The 17662-nt window shown below is 37.3% G+C and overlaps 1 protein-coding gene across 1 annotated transcript in view; it reads right to left on the bottom strand.

Annotated features, from left to right (window-relative positions):
- Positions 1–1703: 1703 nt before the first annotated feature.
- The window catches only part of cdc42bpaa (CDC42 binding protein kinase alpha (DMPK-like) a), a 62130-nt gene continuing 46171 nt past the window's right edge, over positions 1704–17662 (bottom strand). The window contains exons 18-38 of the mRNA XM_016546063.1: positions 17078–17183; positions 16764–16912; positions 16120–16211; positions 15932–16008; positions 15525–15563; positions 14124–14243; positions 13708–13785; positions 13291–13396; positions 13063–13199; positions 12702–12841; positions 12529–12610; positions 12182–12401; positions 11164–11226; positions 10539–11030; positions 9716–9813; positions 9470–9554; positions 8959–9082; positions 7771–7888; positions 6378–6495; positions 5255–5406; positions 1704–3049 (exon numbers count right to left, since the gene is read on the bottom strand). Coding sequence (XP_016401549.1) covers positions 2918–3049; positions 5255–5406; positions 6378–6495; positions 7771–7888; positions 8959–9082; positions 9470–9554; positions 9716–9813; positions 10539–11030; positions 11164–11226; positions 12182–12401; positions 12529–12610; positions 12702–12841; positions 13063–13199; positions 13291–13396; positions 13708–13785; positions 14124–14243; positions 15525–15563; positions 15932–16008; positions 16120–16211; positions 16764–16912; positions 17078–17183 — 2728 coding nt within the window. The 3' untranslated portion in view covers positions 1704–2917. The remainder of the gene's footprint in view (positions 3050–5254; positions 5407–6377; positions 6496–7770; positions 7889–8958; positions 9083–9469; positions 9555–9715; positions 9814–10538; positions 11031–11163; positions 11227–12181; positions 12402–12528; positions 12611–12701; positions 12842–13062; positions 13200–13290; positions 13397–13707; positions 13786–14123; positions 14244–15524; positions 15564–15931; positions 16009–16119; positions 16212–16763; positions 16913–17077; positions 17184–17662) is intronic.

Raw genomic sequence — 17662 nt, 5'->3', positions numbered from 1 at the left:
ATGTATAGCCTGAATGCACTGTAAGTCGCTTTGGATAAAAGCGTCTGCTAAATGCACAAAACATTTTTATATATATATATATATATACACACACACACACACACAGTGCTGGGTAGATTACTTAAATGTAGTCCATTACAGATTACATGACAAAAATTGTAGTCAGTAATGTAATCCAATACATTACACATTTTAGGTAATATAATCAGACTATTATAGATTACTTTTAGTCTAACTATACAGGACAAAATAAACAATAAAGGTTTGCAACAACAAAGGTGAGTAAATGATGTACATTTAGATTTTTGAGTGAGCTATTCCTAAAAACAACCTGGAATATTTGGGAATTCTGAACAGCGTCTTGTCTGCAGAATGTGTTTTTTAGGGAAATCAATTTCTCAGTTTAACAAATCTGACATATGCTTTTCAAAAGCGAGCAGTAGTGCATGTGAATAATTCATAAACGCCAATTAGTGTATGAAATCGGACAGAGGGACAGCTAAAATTCACGCACTGACGAGGTTCTGTTGGAGACGCAATGGCTTGGCTCTCTAATCGGAGGTATTTTGAGGGTCAGGGATGTTTGATAGTCTGACCCTGCACATTTAAAACATCACTACAGCAGCTTTACTGTACGCCCTCGATGAATTTGTATTAATATCAAATGACCTAATCTCCAGCTGGACCTCGCGGTCCCTGTTGAGTCATTATGAGCTGCAGGAAGTGTTAGAGGAAGAGGCAACAGCTAAATGCACCAGTGAGTTTGAAGCCCTTTGAATGCTTCAGCTGATGAGTTTAGTGTTTCTCCAAGTCACTCAAACATGAAACGCTCTGAAACTAGTGGTCCAGGTTACACTACGTTATATTCACATGTACACCTTAGGCAAAGTTTGGTTCTTGTGAGTTAGAAAACAAAACAAAACTTTAAACACTGAAAATAAAAACAAAATACTAAAAGAATAATAATTAACAATAATAAAGAAAAAACCCTCTTTGGAAACAGCATTATTGCTTCGGTAACAGAACCATGAAGCACAGATGTAGGCAAGAATAACATGAACAAGGCTGCAGTGAATCTCTGTTACATTCAGCACAACAGCTTATTTATGATCACGTGACTGTACGTGTTTGGAGTGTGAGTTTAATATGGATGCAGCGATATATACACATCTTGATTTCTCTAAACGCTAGATCTTGTACACAATGAAACACAAGGAGATTGCATTCATGTAAATCATTCTTAGAAAACATTCTTATATCAGTTGTTTGTTAAATGTTAAATATTGTTTGATGATTTAAAATTCCATTTAATGATGCACTAAATTTATAAACAATTTCACTGCTGCGCCTCGTAAATGTCATATTCAATGCAAGTTTACATAAGAATGTTTTTTGTTTTTTTTACGAACAACTTCACTTTTGCTTTCTGTATCTCACATTCAGCGCAACAATTTCACTCAAGAATTAGTTTGTTCAAACTATTTTAAGGTTGCATTCAAACGACAATTTACGTATAAATTATTTATGAAAAATTTCACTGTGGAGACCTTGTGGCGAAATTTAATGGCGACCATGTGAATCTTGCATTTAATGCAACAATTTATGCAAGAATGGTTTTACAAAATTTAACAAAGCAACAATTAAGCAAAAATTATGAATAATTAATAATTAATATTTACGTATAAATTATTTATGAAAAATTTCACTGTGGAGACCTTGTGGCGAAATTTAATGGCGACCATGTGAATCTTGCATTTAATGCAACAATTTATGCAAGAATGGTTTTACAAAATTTAACAAAGCAACAATTAAGCAAAAATTGTTATATGAATAATTCGCTGTGGTCTTGTGTACCACACAAGATCTTGTAAGATTATACAAGATTTTATGAATGTGAATGTTTAATGCAACAATTTACGCATGGATGTTTTTATGAATGATTTCACTGCAAGCTTGTTAACGTCATATTCAATGGAAAATTGCACATAAGAATGGCTTTATGAAAAATTTACATAAAAATTATTCTCCTTGTGTTTCATGAATGAGGCCCAATACTTTTTTGTAGTGTTCCCTTGCAAATCTTAACAATTTCAGTGGAATTACGAAAAACTAGCATATCTTGACAAAATAATGCTTACGTTGACATAAAATGTCTGCATAATATACTAGAACCTTGACCCGGAAAATAAAAAGGAAAAAAGACTCTCAAAGCCAAGTCACACTTATTTAAAAACAGAATAGTGTTATGATTTCATTATATATTATACTCTACTTAAACTCTATTTACATTATTGAACTCAGAATCTATTCTTGAACTCTGACCTCTGACTGTGAAGGTCGGCATGGCACTGGAGGGTAGAGGCTGAGTTATACAGTAGTGCCACTCTATCGATTGGGGCTGAACTCAATTGAAGTGTTCATGTTTTATCACACGGATTGGAATGCCACAAACAGTTTTCCATGATCCCCGATGAATGTTTTCATGATCTTTAGTGTTATGCGTTTAAAGTAACACCCCCCCGGTCCATTAAGACTTTTGAATGTATATTTTTTTCTTATGTTAGATGAGGCACACTTGTCAACAAACACTGATAAATTCACGTTAAAGATCTGTGTTTGTCGTTTTCGACCCCGTCCACACCTGTGGCGGCAGGTGATAAGCTACACTCAGTGGTCTGTTCCCCCATCCAACACAGGAACAGGAAGTGTGGTGATGGGTCCACAAAAGGGATGTAAGGTGCACGGTAATGTGCGTGTGTACAACAATCACACGTGTAATGCATATGCACACTAATACACGCAAACACACACACCTGGGCCCAGCGGCGCGTTTAGGAATATGACGTATAAGGAGTCGGCTCTCTGTCTCTCTCGGGGCCCCACCGGACATCAGAAGGTAGTGGGATAGGGGCTGAGCTCATGTCTCCCAGCCCAGGTGCTCGCTGCGCTCCAGAGACTGAGTCTTGCTCTTGTGTGGGGATGAAGGGCTCGGTGGGCTGCTCAGGTTGGAGCTGTTGGAGGCCGTGGAGTGACGTGGCGAGTCTGAATCCTAAAAGCAGAAGACGAGGGAAAAGTTAGTGACATTTTTTGTCCTTTTCTTGTCTATTTTGATCAAACTTCACACTCTTCTGAGGCCAAAACTAATCAATGATTTATTTATAAGTATGTTAAATATAGATGTTCAAAATGACATTTTGTAAGGGAGTGAATTGTCTGAATCACATGGAGTTAAAGAAGCTTGCATGGGGTCATGTGACCAGACACGCTTATGAATAATTAGAATAAAGAGTTCAAAAATGTGAAGTCAGTAATTTTTTTTTTTTTATATATATATATATATATATATATATACTTTATTTAGTAAGGGTGCATGAAATTTCATTGAAAGTGAGAGTAAAAATGTACAATGCTACAAAAAATATATTTATTTCAAATAAATTCTGTTGTTATTTTTCTATTCAAATTTTTCAGAATCATGAAAAAATGCATCACTGTTTCCACAAAAATATTAAGCGGCACAACTGGTTTCAACATTAATAATAAGAAGAAATGTATAAGAAATAATAAGAAATGTATAATAAGAAATGCTTCTTGAGCAGCAAATCAGCATATTAGAATGATTTCTGACGGAGCATGTGACACTGAAGACTGGAGTAATGATGCTGAAAATTCAGCTTTGCGTCACAGGAATAAATTACAATTTACAATATATTAAAATGGAAAACAGTTATTTTAAATTGTAATAATATTTCACAAAATTACTGTTTTTACTGTATGTTTGATCAAATAAATGCAGCATGAAATATTTCTTTTAAAAACATTAAGGACCTTAAGAAGAAAAACCTTAAGAAGAAAAGTGGATTCTGCATAATATGGCTGTATTGGTGCTTTAAAGATGAGTTTCAAGAGACTTCACTGAGACGGTGGTACCATGTTAATAGTCTCACTGGTACTGCTATAACCAGTTAAAACCTCTATTAACCTACACCTCTAAATTCATCCCTTTTAAAGAAACACCACTAAATATATATAAAAAATAATAATCATCAACCTCACTAATTTCCTAGTTAGCTGTAGCTGTGGCTGTGTAATATTCAAGAACAAATGCTGTATCTGCCGTATAAATATTTAAAAGTTAGAACTAGAGAACAAATCACCTATCAAAATTTCTAAAAAAAAAAATAATAAAAAAATAAGACATTTACTCAATTTACTAAAAATGTATCTGAAAATATTTATCCATTTTCTTTCTGTTAGCACATTTATTGGTCAACGTGATCATTTCAAATTACCCAAATATCAGCCCATTAAATGGTCTATTATTAGCTAGAACCACCACAACATCAATCCTCCCCTACATAATATAAGGTGGATGGATAAAAGGTGCTATGTGACACATTAATGCTATTACTAAAGCTAGCAAACGCTGTACAATTCCACCACCTACACAGATCAAACACGCTTTCAACAAGTAGACAGCTCAACTAACCCATTTCCTCCATCTGAGGTCTAGGATGGAGCTACAGGGTTCAGACCTGGGGGAGCAGTGTCATGTACGTTACCTTTAGCTTACTAAGCAGGGTCCTTAAAGCCCTTTTCAGATCAGGAGTCTTCTCTGTGGGTGACACTCCCGGCCACTAAAGAGTCACACACAGCACCCACACGTCATTATGGAGTCAATGTGCACACGGTCAAACGTGGGGCCGAGATTCAGATTGTGTGTGTGTGTGTGTGTGTGTGTAGGTGGAGTGTAAGGCAGGTCAACACCTCAATCTGTGGATATGGTGCCACTCCACACACTCAACACATGCATATAGCGTGAGCAAGAGAGGATAGAGATCCTCCAAACAAATTTTGGCAGGTGAAACGGAAAGGATGCCTGTGTACTGGAATTGTATAACACACTTCTAGTGCTCTCTACTGAGTATTAGTGGTGATCAGCATCACATTTACCTGCTTTGATCAGTCTGGAAGTCGAATGAACATGTTAAATCAACATTTACAAAAAGAACACTATAAAGGGACAAATACGCCTTTTGAAATCCCATCAGACTTGTCATTCGTAATGGACCAAAACATTTCCACATGACTACAGGTCTTAGCAGTATTTATTTTATCCACAGAGAACCTTATTTTTTAGCAATAAACAAGTTTGGTTTTTCAAATATTTTTAGGTATTTAAAAAAAAAAAACCTAAGCCAAAAATAAAAGGCATCTGCAAAAGCAGGCACTGACAATCGTTGCTGGTACTGACCTCTCTGTCAAAATGGGATAGGGGGACACCCCCACAGTCAATGCCCCCTCCGGATGACAGCGAGCCATCAGACGTCATCTGCCGTTTGGTGGAACCGTAGCTGCCAACGGAAAGGTCCCGTCTCAGTGCACTGCCATTTTGAGAGGAGGAGCCTGGGATATGGGACAGCCATCAACAGATTTTTAAGACATTGATTTATTCAATATGAAAACCTGCCAAAGTTTGAAAGTAAAAAAAAAAAAAAAAAAAAACATTTGAAAGTTCAAAAGAGTGTTTGAAAATTAAAAAAAGAGTGTTTTAAAATTCTAAATATAGTCTGAAAATTCAAATGTTTGAAATTTCAAAAGAAAATATTTTGTAAAAGAAAGTTTACAGTAAGTTCAAAAGAAAATGAAACTTATTTTATTATAATTTAGTTTTGTCAGTTTTTCATTAGCTGTTCTACATTACATACCCAAATGCCCCTTAACAACAAAAAGACCTGTCTGACCACACGTACATGTCACTTTTAATTTACTTTCAAAATATATTAAAAACGTACCCTAAAATTGAATTTTAGGGAGAAAACAGGCACTCTGTCTAATTTAAATTTGAATTTTTTTCCTCTTTTTCCTCTTCAATGTTTCTACTAATTTAAAGGAGACATATTATGCCCCTTTTTACAATATGTTTATTTTAGATCTAAATAGTGTTCTGTGCTCGTCTGTGCAGCCAAATACAGAACAGTTAGCATGTTTTGCTCAAACTTTCGCCATGGCATTACACCGTTGTCGCTTGTGAAATAAAAATGACAGCGCCTTGGGTGTAAACTTATAGATTAAGGGGCGGTAATATTATAATGAGATCCCTTTGCCACGTCACCAGGGGAGCGAAATCAGACGCGCTCGTTTTCTCAGACGCTTGCAGAAAAAGGCTTACCAAAACAAAGTTACTGGGTTAATCTTTTACACATTTCTTTGATTGGTAGATGCACCGGGGACCTGATTATAGCACTTAAAACCTGGAAAAGTCAGATTTTCATGATATGTCGCCTTTAATGATTTTTCCTTACATTTATTTTTTTTCAGAAATACTCATTCTTATCCCTGTATCTCTGTCTATGAACAGATATTTCAATACTCACGTGCGCCAAGGCCGCCGCTGGCACTCATAGATCGGCCTGGTTCAGGCCTGGTCTTGCTGATGGAGGGAATACTGACGGATGCTCCCAGGACACCACGGCTCTCCTGAGGGCGCATATTCTGAACAACGCAAACACAGTCAGGAAAAGCCAGAAAAAAAAAACAATAAATAAAAAATTCACAAGGCAGGGGTAAAAATGTACCAGTGTCACTGTACATGATCTTAAATTATATAGCATTTTATAAATAATAAATCATTTTCTCACTTAGTTTTTGAATTATCTACATAAAACATGCAGAATACACAATCGTTTGTTCCCATTTATAAAACCCCATGAAATGATCAACTGGAGTTTTGTAGCTTATAATCCATGTCTGTTAGCTTTGAGGTCATATTGGCTATTTAATATTATTAATTAATAATATTTATTTAATATAAATATTAATATATACTAATATTTATATGATGTATATATTAACAATATAAATTGTATTAATATTTGTATGCATTAACTAAAGATGTACAAAAAATATTTTTTATTTAACTTAATTTGTCATTTAAATTTTTTTTAAATCAATATTTTTAATAATAATGCTAAAAAAATAAAGGGAGGGATGATTTAGCATGCAAGAATCTGACAGATTGTAAATTGAGAAAATGACATATAACTGTGATGCAGGCAGATAACTGGAACATAGATTGATAGTTTGAGCAATATGAAAGTGAGCTAATGCATGTGTGCATAAATTCAGCCTCTTCAGAGAACAGATGGAGAGTTGTCTGTATATGTCTCTCTGGTCCTACCAGAGAGCAGATGGAAGCAGGGGTCCCGGGGTCGGAGTTGAGGGACAGGGAGTGTGAGGAGAGAGGGGAGGAGTCCTGGGACAGGAAGTTGTCAGCAGAGGTGACAGTCATGTGATAGACATGCTCAAAGCTTGTAGGGGTGGAGATGAGGCGCAGGCGAGGAGAGGGGAGAGGAGAACCGGGCTACAGCGGAAACCCAGGAGGAGCAGATATAGAGAGAGAAATGGAAGAAAAAGAAAGAAAAAATATAGATGCATGCAACAGTTTTCTGCTTAAGAATGAGGAAGAGGTGAGGTTGTGTAAAAGACAACACGAAAGCAAAATCGACCATATTTACATCATAAATTTTGGTTGATCTAAAGGAAATAAAATTGTATTAACTAGTTTGCTTGAGCAACAAAGTCAAATGTGGTTTTATGTTATCTTTTAATCAAGCTCATCTATAAAACTTAAATAATAACAGTGGAAATAATTAATGAAAGATGGCTCATGCTCATTAACACAGCTCTTAGAAACAGATGGATGGAGGCGTAGAGAAGCGGGAGAAGAATATGAGAGGTGACGTTCCCCCTGCTGTTAGCTGCTCCTACCATTGGCAGATCTTTCAGGATCTGGATCCCGTCTCCCGGGCCCATATGAACCACATGGTTGAAGTTTGTTGGGTTTGAAATCAACTTATTCCTCATTTCTGGGTCTCTCAGCATCTCCCTAGAGGGCATAAACAATGCAGTGAGACCCAGAGCACCGTCTCAAGAAAAATTGCCAACATGAAACCTGAATTACTGAAGGGCTTTTCACACTGTGCTGAATAACCACGTTAACAGCACTAACCACCTTACATATTACGTAACCACGTAATTTATAATAACCAACAATTTTGGAGTTTGAAAAATATATATAATTCTGAAAACTCTTTTCACTTGAGTTTCAATAGGCCACATTGCCACTGTGTCCCTAAATGTCCTGGCTCTTCCAAGCTTTATAATGGCAGTGAATAGTGGTCAAGACTAACTGTTGTGCTCGCGTTCACGAGAGAGTGGCGTTCCAGCAGATGATGTAGGATGCAGGCGTAGTGTAAGCTCCGGTGAGAAGTGACTAACTCAGAAGCGCAGAGGAGAGAGAACAAAACAAAACACTGGTCACAAATTCCGACAGTTAGCGCAAGCTAGAGATTACGGTTTATAAAGTTTTAAATATGGATATTTTTCTTACACAAACGCATCGATTTTCTTCAGAAGGCCTTTATTAACCCCCCGGAGCTGTGTGGAGCACTTTTTATGATGGATGGATGCACTTTATTTTGCTTCAAAATCTCAACACCCATTCACTGCCATTATAAAGCTTGGAAGAGCCAGGACATTTTTAAATATAACTCCGCTTTTATTTATCTGAAAGAAGAAAGTCGTATACACCTAGGATGGCTTGAGGGTGAGTAAATCATTGGGTCATTTTCATTTTTGGGTGAACTATCCCTTTAATGCCATTGTCAAATTGCTGTGATTTATTCATTCATTAAATTAATCACAGCCTTTATGTATGTAAACCATATCTCGAAATCTATTTTATTTTATTTTGATATATTGTGCAGCCCTACTTTGTAAATATGCAAATAAGAACATTAACCACATTAAACATTAACTAACTAAACAAAATTATGATTAATATGAACATTTAACATTTCCCAGGGTTTAAAGTGGTCCAAATTAACAATTGTGAAAAGCCCATTAGAGTTTCCTTTGGAAGTCATGATGGTTAGTGTTGCTAGGCTTGAACATCACCTCCTCTGCAGAACTCTCTCCTCCTCCGGCACGCGGAACGAAAAGCGGCGTTTGCTCGTCATACTGCGTACCATCTGTTTGCGGCTGTTATCAGACGTCTCTGGCACCACCAGCTCATCTCCCTCTGCACATCATTACACAGAACACAAAGCATTACACACATTTCACAACACATTAAACAGTATGAAACAAAACAACAAGCATCCATTAGGATGTACAACTCTGTTATGTCATCACATATGCATGAGCTGATGCACATTATTCACAAGACACTACATATTAAGCCAATTCTTTACATTGTAACAACAAAATGAAATCAAAATGTACCCCATTTTTAGGGTGTTCATAATTTTATTCAAAATGCATTCGCTTTCTTTTCTCTTTCTCTGTTGTTTCTCTCTGAAACAAATTTCTTTTCATTTTCTTATCTTTTCTTTCCTGCTGAATATGCATAAAAACATGGGGCAGGAATATTCAGAATCCGGAGGAGCAGAAGGAAGAAGCGTCTCACCTGCTGTCTTGTTTTTAAAGTAGATGAGCCGTACGGTCTCCAGCCCCAGCAGGTTAAGAGAGCCATCGGCGTTCAGAGGATGAACCTGCAACGCAAGCGACACACAGCTCATTAACACACCGCACTTCAATTTACCACCTGCTTCAACATATATTTTATTTCACAGAGATGAGAAGCTCTCTCCAGAAGATGTCTGTCTTTCTTATAATGTGGTTTTGTATATATTAAGATACATGAAAAAAGGACCTTTTTCAAAGGCATCGTCTGAATCCACTCCATAGTGTTGACGTCAAATACATCCACTGCATTCTCACTATACACTGACAGATAAGGTGCATTATAACCTGCAAGACAAGAGTCACAGAAAACATTTTTACATTTTCAGTTTTGTTAAAATCACTAACCCTAAGTGTGAGAAACGGTCATCTTCACAAACATCACAAACTATTAAGCAATCTTGTCCACAGCATTCCTACATCCCAGGACATTTCGTGCAAATTATGGGCACAACATCCGCAACCAAACAATCGGTGACTATTATAAACTATGAACAAGCAATTACAACAATGCACATTCTCATCTTGAGTACATAGAATATCTAGTGTAATATTTTCATGAGATAACCTATTAAACATTATATTTTAAATATATATTATACTATATATATATATTTTACAATATATATTTAAATATTATATTAACAAAATAATCCAGCAGTATTGGCTGAGACTCTTTTTCTTTATTATTATGTATTATTACATAATATATTACATATAGACTCTACAAATATCAATAATATACTTAAGGTGTTTATTATATTATACTATAGACTATTTTTTTAATGAATTAATTACTTGATTATTATTATTATTACATATCATAATATATGTACAGTGGGTACGCAGAGCATAGTATTAAAATAAGGCTTGTCATGTACTTCCCGTTTGATGATGGAAATGTAAACCATAATTTCAAGTGCAACTTTCATCCTAAACCTTGTGGATTGATACTATCACACAGTTAAAAGTGAACACAAGCCATATTAATCAGTACAGAAATGGCTCTTTACTGGAGATCTCCACGGCGCAGAGAGCGTCCAGTCTCAGCTGCTCGATGAAGGCCAGGGTGTGATCGTCAGGGTGGAGGAGGCAAGAGGTAGTTCCATCCCCCTGAAGATTATAGCGCAGGAACCCGGACTGGAAGCCCACGCAGAGCTTGTCGCCCTGGAGACCCATCCACTGCACGGATCCCGGGACGAAAATATCCCGCAGCTTCCGATGACGTGTTTTGCTCTTGTTGAGCTCGTAGATCATCACCTTGTCAGGTTTTTTCATATACACAAAGAGGTATGTGAGAGATCCTTGTCTGATCGTGCCAGAAACCAGAGTTGGGCAGCCTTTGGTCTCTGCTATCTTGTGAAAATCGGCCTCACGGTCATCCAGGGCTGCCATTGGGTAGAGCCGCACATGGCCATTTCGGCCCGATATCACAGCGATTAACTGTTCTGATGGGATCAGCTCAATCTGACGGACCTTCTTATTGTCTCCTACCTTGATAATATCTGTGAACAGGAATATATAAACAATAAGAGGCTTTGTATTAGCATCAAAGAATGCAGTAAGACGCCTATATATACAGTCTAAATGCAGCAGATAAGTACAGTAAACACAGATAAAGCTTTTAATTACACTTACCATCTTTGGTAACGTGAATAACGTACAATCCTTCCTCATTGCCCAGGGCTATCCTCTCATGATCTGCAGATAAATAAAAACACAGTTAAAATAAACAGAAAGCAAAGTTTGATAACGCTAGGCTGGATTGAGCTTGACTAGCGCAGACTAATTCGTAAATTGTTATTTTATTAAAGAGGATTTTTCTTGCTCTTTTGAAGTACAAACATTCAATGTATTAACATACAGTATATCATGTTATTAAAAACTATTCAAACTACCTTTATATATTATTATTTTATTCATTACGTTATAGAACACACACACACACATATATATATATATATATATACACATACATTTATATGCAGGGGTGCACATACGTAAGTGGTGCACAGCTGCGCATGCACGACCAAAATAAAAAATGTGCTGTTAATGCACAATCACTGTTTTAGATAGACTAACTGTAAAACTGTATAAGATTTCCATTCAAACTGAAAGCATAAATCTAGGCTACGCGCTACCAGTTTCAGAGCAAAATGCAACACGGTGACATTCACTGACATGCCTCACTTTGCAGCACTAAAACCGGCAGTGCATAAACTTACTTGCCGGCAACACGCCAAAATAACAGCTAAAAAGAAAAATAAATAAAAACTAAAAAAAAAATTTTTTTTTTTTTTTAAATATTAGCATTGCATTTTTTAAGTGTACTATAAATTAATTGTATTTTTATTTAATACTCATGTTTTATTTTATATTCATATTTTGTATTTTATTTTAAAATATAATTGCATTATCATTCATTTATTATTTTATTTTTTAAATAAATAAAGTGCAATAACACTATTATTACTTATTTTTTTATAGTTATATTTAATGGGTCACACTATGTGCAGTGTAATATATGTGTTCTATAATGTAATGAATAAAGGGGAAAAAAAAAACTATATATATATATATCTGCAATTACATATGGAATTCTTCACTATGACTGGAAACTAAAACCAAGATTAGTGGTACATGTGGTTGATTGTACCTATAATAGCAGCAGACTGTGTGGTTTTGATGAGAGGCAAGGTACTGTCATACGCTTCTTTAGGGGCGTAAACAAAGCGTTCTTTCAGTTTGCTCTTCTTCAAGAGACGGTGCAGCTCGTTCAGTAGGCCGACCCACTTGGTTCTTTCCTGATCGCTGTCAGCCAGGATCAAGATGGAGCATTTCTTATTGCTGGATGAAGAGAGTTGTGATGCAGTGACCTGCAGGAGAGGAAGAGGAGGACAACTTCCAAATGTATCACCTTTATTTTTCTTAAGTTACAATACAAAACTAATGTTATCAATATGAAGTTTTGATTAAACAACAACAACAACAAAAAATCCTCACCCTAAAAATACAGGGAATGTCCTTCCTGTTCGCATGAATGACATCTGATGCCAAAACTGAGCTAACAGAAAATTCCTCATCCCTGAAACCAAAAGAGCGATTCAGATGTCATGCAAACGCAGTAATCAGAATCAAACACAGGCTCAGATGTTTGTTTTGACGCCCTCGCTGACCTCATGTCAATGACCTGGTTCACCATGACACCAGGCTGAGCAGCTTTGCCCTCTGGGAGATCGTATAAGAAGAGTTTGAAGTCACAGACCACAGCGATGGCCCTCTGCCATCCCTTCTTCACACCTAATGGTTTGGGCACCTGAAAGAAAAGATCTCAGAATTAGTTCTCAACTAATTGGGAACTTTTTCCTAATATATATCCAATATAGCAGTATTATCTTTGGCAGCAGATAAATATTACAGGATGAAATTATAACCTTCCAACTTATGTCTGCTCCATTTTTCAGACTAAATGTGTATCTGATAATTGTTCATTTTGATCACAAAACTTTCCTGGGAATTTAAACTAAAGCTTCTAACCTTGACGTGGCCCTCATAAGCTGTGCCGATGCCCTTCTGGGGGTCGATACCCAGAGGTCCTTTGGTTTGATCAGGAGGAATCGGACAAACGGCAGGAGCTTTGTCCGCACACGTCACGTGACAGGAGAAGTTACAGACTGCAGAAGGAGGAGAACAAGGTGAATGCCAATCTTAACACTATTTACCATATCCATGACAACCTCAGCTGCTACCGTAGTGACCCCTCACCTTCACACGTACAGCCCTGTCGGATAAGTCCCACCATTAGAGACGTACACTGGTTACATTTAGTGGGCGCATTGAAGGTCTTCACCACAAACTGATGGGCTTTTGGCTAAAAAGAGCAATTTAGAACACTATAAATTACAGCATATCACAGAATATAAGATCTGGCTGATATGAAATGAAAGTAGACTTAGAAATAAAGTTTCTTTATTAGCGTCGATTTTATCATGAAGAACCTTTAACATTCATAGAACCTTTCCAATGCACAAAAGGTTCTTTATTTTTTAGATTATTAAAATGTTCATATTGGTGGTTCTATGGTATCATAAAAAAATAGTATTGTAAAAAAAAAAAAAAAAAACCTTATGGAACCTTTATTTTTAGGAGTGTAGGAGCAAAATAAATTAGTGAATGAATTACTTTAGGTGTGCTGTGACCAGAGCTACTGTATCCTGACCGCATGGGAGTTTGTGCACCTCGTTGTGGCTGATCTACCTGCTGGAAAAACAGTCACGGATATTAGTCACAACATGATACCATCCCAATAGAAACATTAAAGTAGCATCTGTATTGTCTCTTTTCTTGAATGAAGCTCTGTTCTAAAACCTACTGATCTGCCTATTTAGACAGCCTTATAAGGCATCATAGGCATGATTTTGGCTTCGTTGTAAGGTGGCATCCGATGCATTTACTGTGGATAAGGCAATCACAGAATGCACAGAAGCAAAGTGTTACGTTTCATCCACAGCGGCATTGGAATATACTAAGTTTCTAAGTCACTAAGTTTCAAAACAGAGTTTTAGCATTGTTAAGGGGGTCAGAAATTGAGAAGCCACCTCTTGAGACTCCATATCGCTGGTGGTTGAGGGTGAGCGAGAGTGGGACGTGACCTGGGATCTTCCATCTTCCTCCCGGGATGGTGTGTTGGACAGGCTGAAGTTATCGATGGAGTCGATCTATTGAGAAGGTTGGAGAAAGGAAATGTTTAGAGAGCAGATCCAAACGTACCATGGAAGACCCAAGACATGCCTGCTAAATGTAACACAACAGGCTGCTTGAAAAACACATCATGCACATTAGACACAAGACGGAGGTTTAAAAAACATTTCCAAGACCCAAACACCATGTCAATAACGCCTGACAGCAAAGCAAAGCACTGCTGAACACAAACGCCACATGTCTGTTTCACAACAAGCTTCACAAGTTTTAGAAACAGCAAAAGTGAGTTAGAAGTGGAGTCATCGGTTGTGGAATGGAATAAAACCTCCATTGGTAATGCAAGATGAATAAAACAAAATACTGCATATGTATTAGCCACAGAAAGTGTCAGTTTGTAATCCAAATGCGCATGATGAAGACAAACTGAGGTAAAATGGACTCTGAATGTGACAAACAAGCATGTGCACTTGAAAGACCCTCTGGGAAATGTGGCTATGTAGCTTATGCCACGCAGACATGCATCAAAGTCACACAATCCAATCAGTGTACAGATGAACCACTGCACCAAACACTGCATCAAAAAGAGCTTACACGTCTGCCTTTGCCGGCTGGCCCACAGGCAGTGGAGCGCTTCATCACAGACAAAAACAGACAGATAGGAGGAGAGAAAGAAATAAAAAGAGAGCAAACAATATATGAACACAGAGAACAGGATTCATACACACACGCACGCACACTCGCTCGCTTTTAAAATGACTGTCTCAAAAGCCCAGAAGTAATAATCGAGAATGTGTTTCAGCCAGTTTAATTTCAATTTAATCCACACTAAACCATTTAAAGAGAATATGAGAGGAAACAGAAATATCAATAAAACCATTTTTGCCTGAATAACAAATGAAAAGGCAGACAGAATGAATTAATGTTACAAAGCCAAAAGCGATGAGCGCTTCGGCTGTGATCCTAAACTAAAGCCACATGTCAGTGCTTTAAATACCTACATCAAACTGATCCAGGGCAGAGGTCGGAGCATTGAGGAATGCCAGGAAGGAATTCTGGGAGTCTTGGTGCTTGACCCCTGAAAAACATAACATGACTTAGATGTCACATACAAGCATAAACCGTCTAAACAATATCAGGCCTGTCACTGAAATTTTGCCTGATTGATTTCAAATGTTTGTGAGACCCTCTGGGAAATGTGGCTATGTAGCTTATGCCACGCAGACATGCATCAAAGTCACACAATCCAATCAGTGTACAGATGAACCACTGCACCAAACACTGCATCAAAAAGAGCTTACACGTCTGCCTTTGCCGGCTGGCCCACAGGCAGTGGAGCGCTTCATCACAGACAAAAACAGACAGATAGGAGGAGAGAAAGAAATAAAAAGAGAGCAAACAATATATGAACACAGAGAACAGGATTCATACACACACGCACGCACACTCGCTCGCTTTTAAAATGACTGTCTCAAAAGCCCAGAAGTAATAATCGAGAATGTGTTTCAGCCAGTTTAATTTCAATTTAATCCACACTAAACCATTTAAAGAGAATATGAGAGGAAACAGAAATATCAATAAAACCATTTTTGCCTGAATAACAAATGAAAAGGCAGACAGCATGAATTAATGTTACAAAGCCAAAAGCGATGAGCGCTTCGGCTGTGATCCTAAACTAAAGCCACATGTCAGTGCTTTAAATACCTACATCAAACTGATCCAGGGCAGAGGTCGGAGCATTGAGGAATGCCAGGAAGGAATTCTGGGAGTCTTGGTGTTTGACCCCTGCAAAACATAACATGACTTAGATGTCACATACAAGCATAAACCGTCTAAACAATATCAGGCCTGTCACTGAAATTTTGCCTGATTGATTTCAAATGTTTGTGTTTTTACCTTTAGACGTGCGCAGACTCTCAGTTTCCTGTTTCAGCTTCTGGATCTCTGCCTGAAGGTCCTGGTTCTTCTTTTCCAACTCCTCCAGCTTGCTGTGCAGAAAAAAAAATCAGACACAGTATGATGAGCATAACCTGATTAATATGCCAACATATGGCCATTTTTAGATCATCAATGTTGGCTAAAGGTCAAATAACATTTTACTGAACTATTAAAGCCTACTGAGTGTACAAGATCATCGAAACAGAAAAAATGTAGGCTTGCATTCATTTGCCACCATTTTTGAGTGCAATGTCGACATCTCAAAATTGAACCAACATCAGATGGATCGAAAAAAAAAAGTCGCCAAGCTTACATTTTACTGTAATAATGCAAGTTTGTGGGGGCGAGAAGATTGGAGTTACGATATTTTGATTACAAATTATGAAGTAAAAAAATATATAAATATGTAAAAATATATAATCGTTTGCAGTAAGATCGATAACATGCATCTAGAAAATACATAGGGTGAATTTTCATTTCATGCTGACTTCAATAATTAAAGAAATAACAGATATCTAAGTGCACATTTTTCATTTCTCATGTTTTAAATTAAATTCAAATGTAATATATTGGAAGCTTTAAAGGAGAGATGCATGTTTTACCACTCAGTGGCCATATGCGATGCTTTGACTTTGTTGAGCTCATCTTGGATGGTTTGCTTGGCTCTAATCTCGGCATCCAGTGCAGACTGCAGCTCCAGACGCGCAGACATGTCCAACTTAGCCAAACGTCTCACCTTCCATGGCATGTCCTGGAAAACCAGAAGAAAATAGAATTAAACACCCACTGGCTCACAACGTACAGCAAGAGTGGGTGCCATCCATATGTTTTAAAGTTTAAAAATATTGCTGTTCATTTCTTAAACTAAGCACTAAGTTAAGTCAAGATCAAAGTTTCGCTGTAAAGGGACTCTTACAGTAGCACGTGCACCCAGACTGGCGTTCCTCAGGCCTTCCAGTTCATCTGTCATCTTAGTGGCCAAAGCCTGCAGATAACCTCGAGCATCTTTCTCATCACTGACCCTGAGAAAGAAACACAGATGCACAGAACTGCACTTACAAAACATCACCACTAGATGGCCCCACGGCTACACAAATACCAACGGTTTGGTGCCAAAGGAGCACAAGTGCAATTACAATTTATTTGCAATTATGCAAAGGAGTAGCGACCATAATGACCATTATTTTACCACTTTTTGGGAAATATTCATTCTATTTTAGGATTTTCAGCCACTGTGCACTGAAAAAAAACAACAAGAATGATTTTAGGACCAAGCAGAAGCTTCTGCCGGCCATTTGCTTCAAGTCGTGGACTGAACAAACATGAATGTAATGATCTGCTATGGTGAATGCCTACTTATTTGCCTTTTAGCAAGAACTACTGGGCTGTTATGTCAATTAATATTAATGAGTCAAGCTGATAAGGTTTATAATGGGTCCCCACCCCACTCCTTTCTGATCAATCTTCAAGTTCTGGATTTGTGCATCCTGCAAATGATCTG

Source organism: Sinocyclocheilus rhinocerous, unplaced genomic scaffold, assembly GCF_001515625.1.
Source record: "Sinocyclocheilus rhinocerous isolate Xijiao unplaced genomic scaffold, SAMN03320098_v1.1 scaffold853, whole genome shotgun sequence".
Taxonomy (NCBI): Eukaryota; Metazoa; Chordata; class Actinopteri; order Cypriniformes; family Cyprinidae; genus Sinocyclocheilus; species Sinocyclocheilus rhinocerous.
Note: the sequence above shows the minus strand (reverse complement) of the source record. Positions and strands in the feature narration are given on the sequence as shown.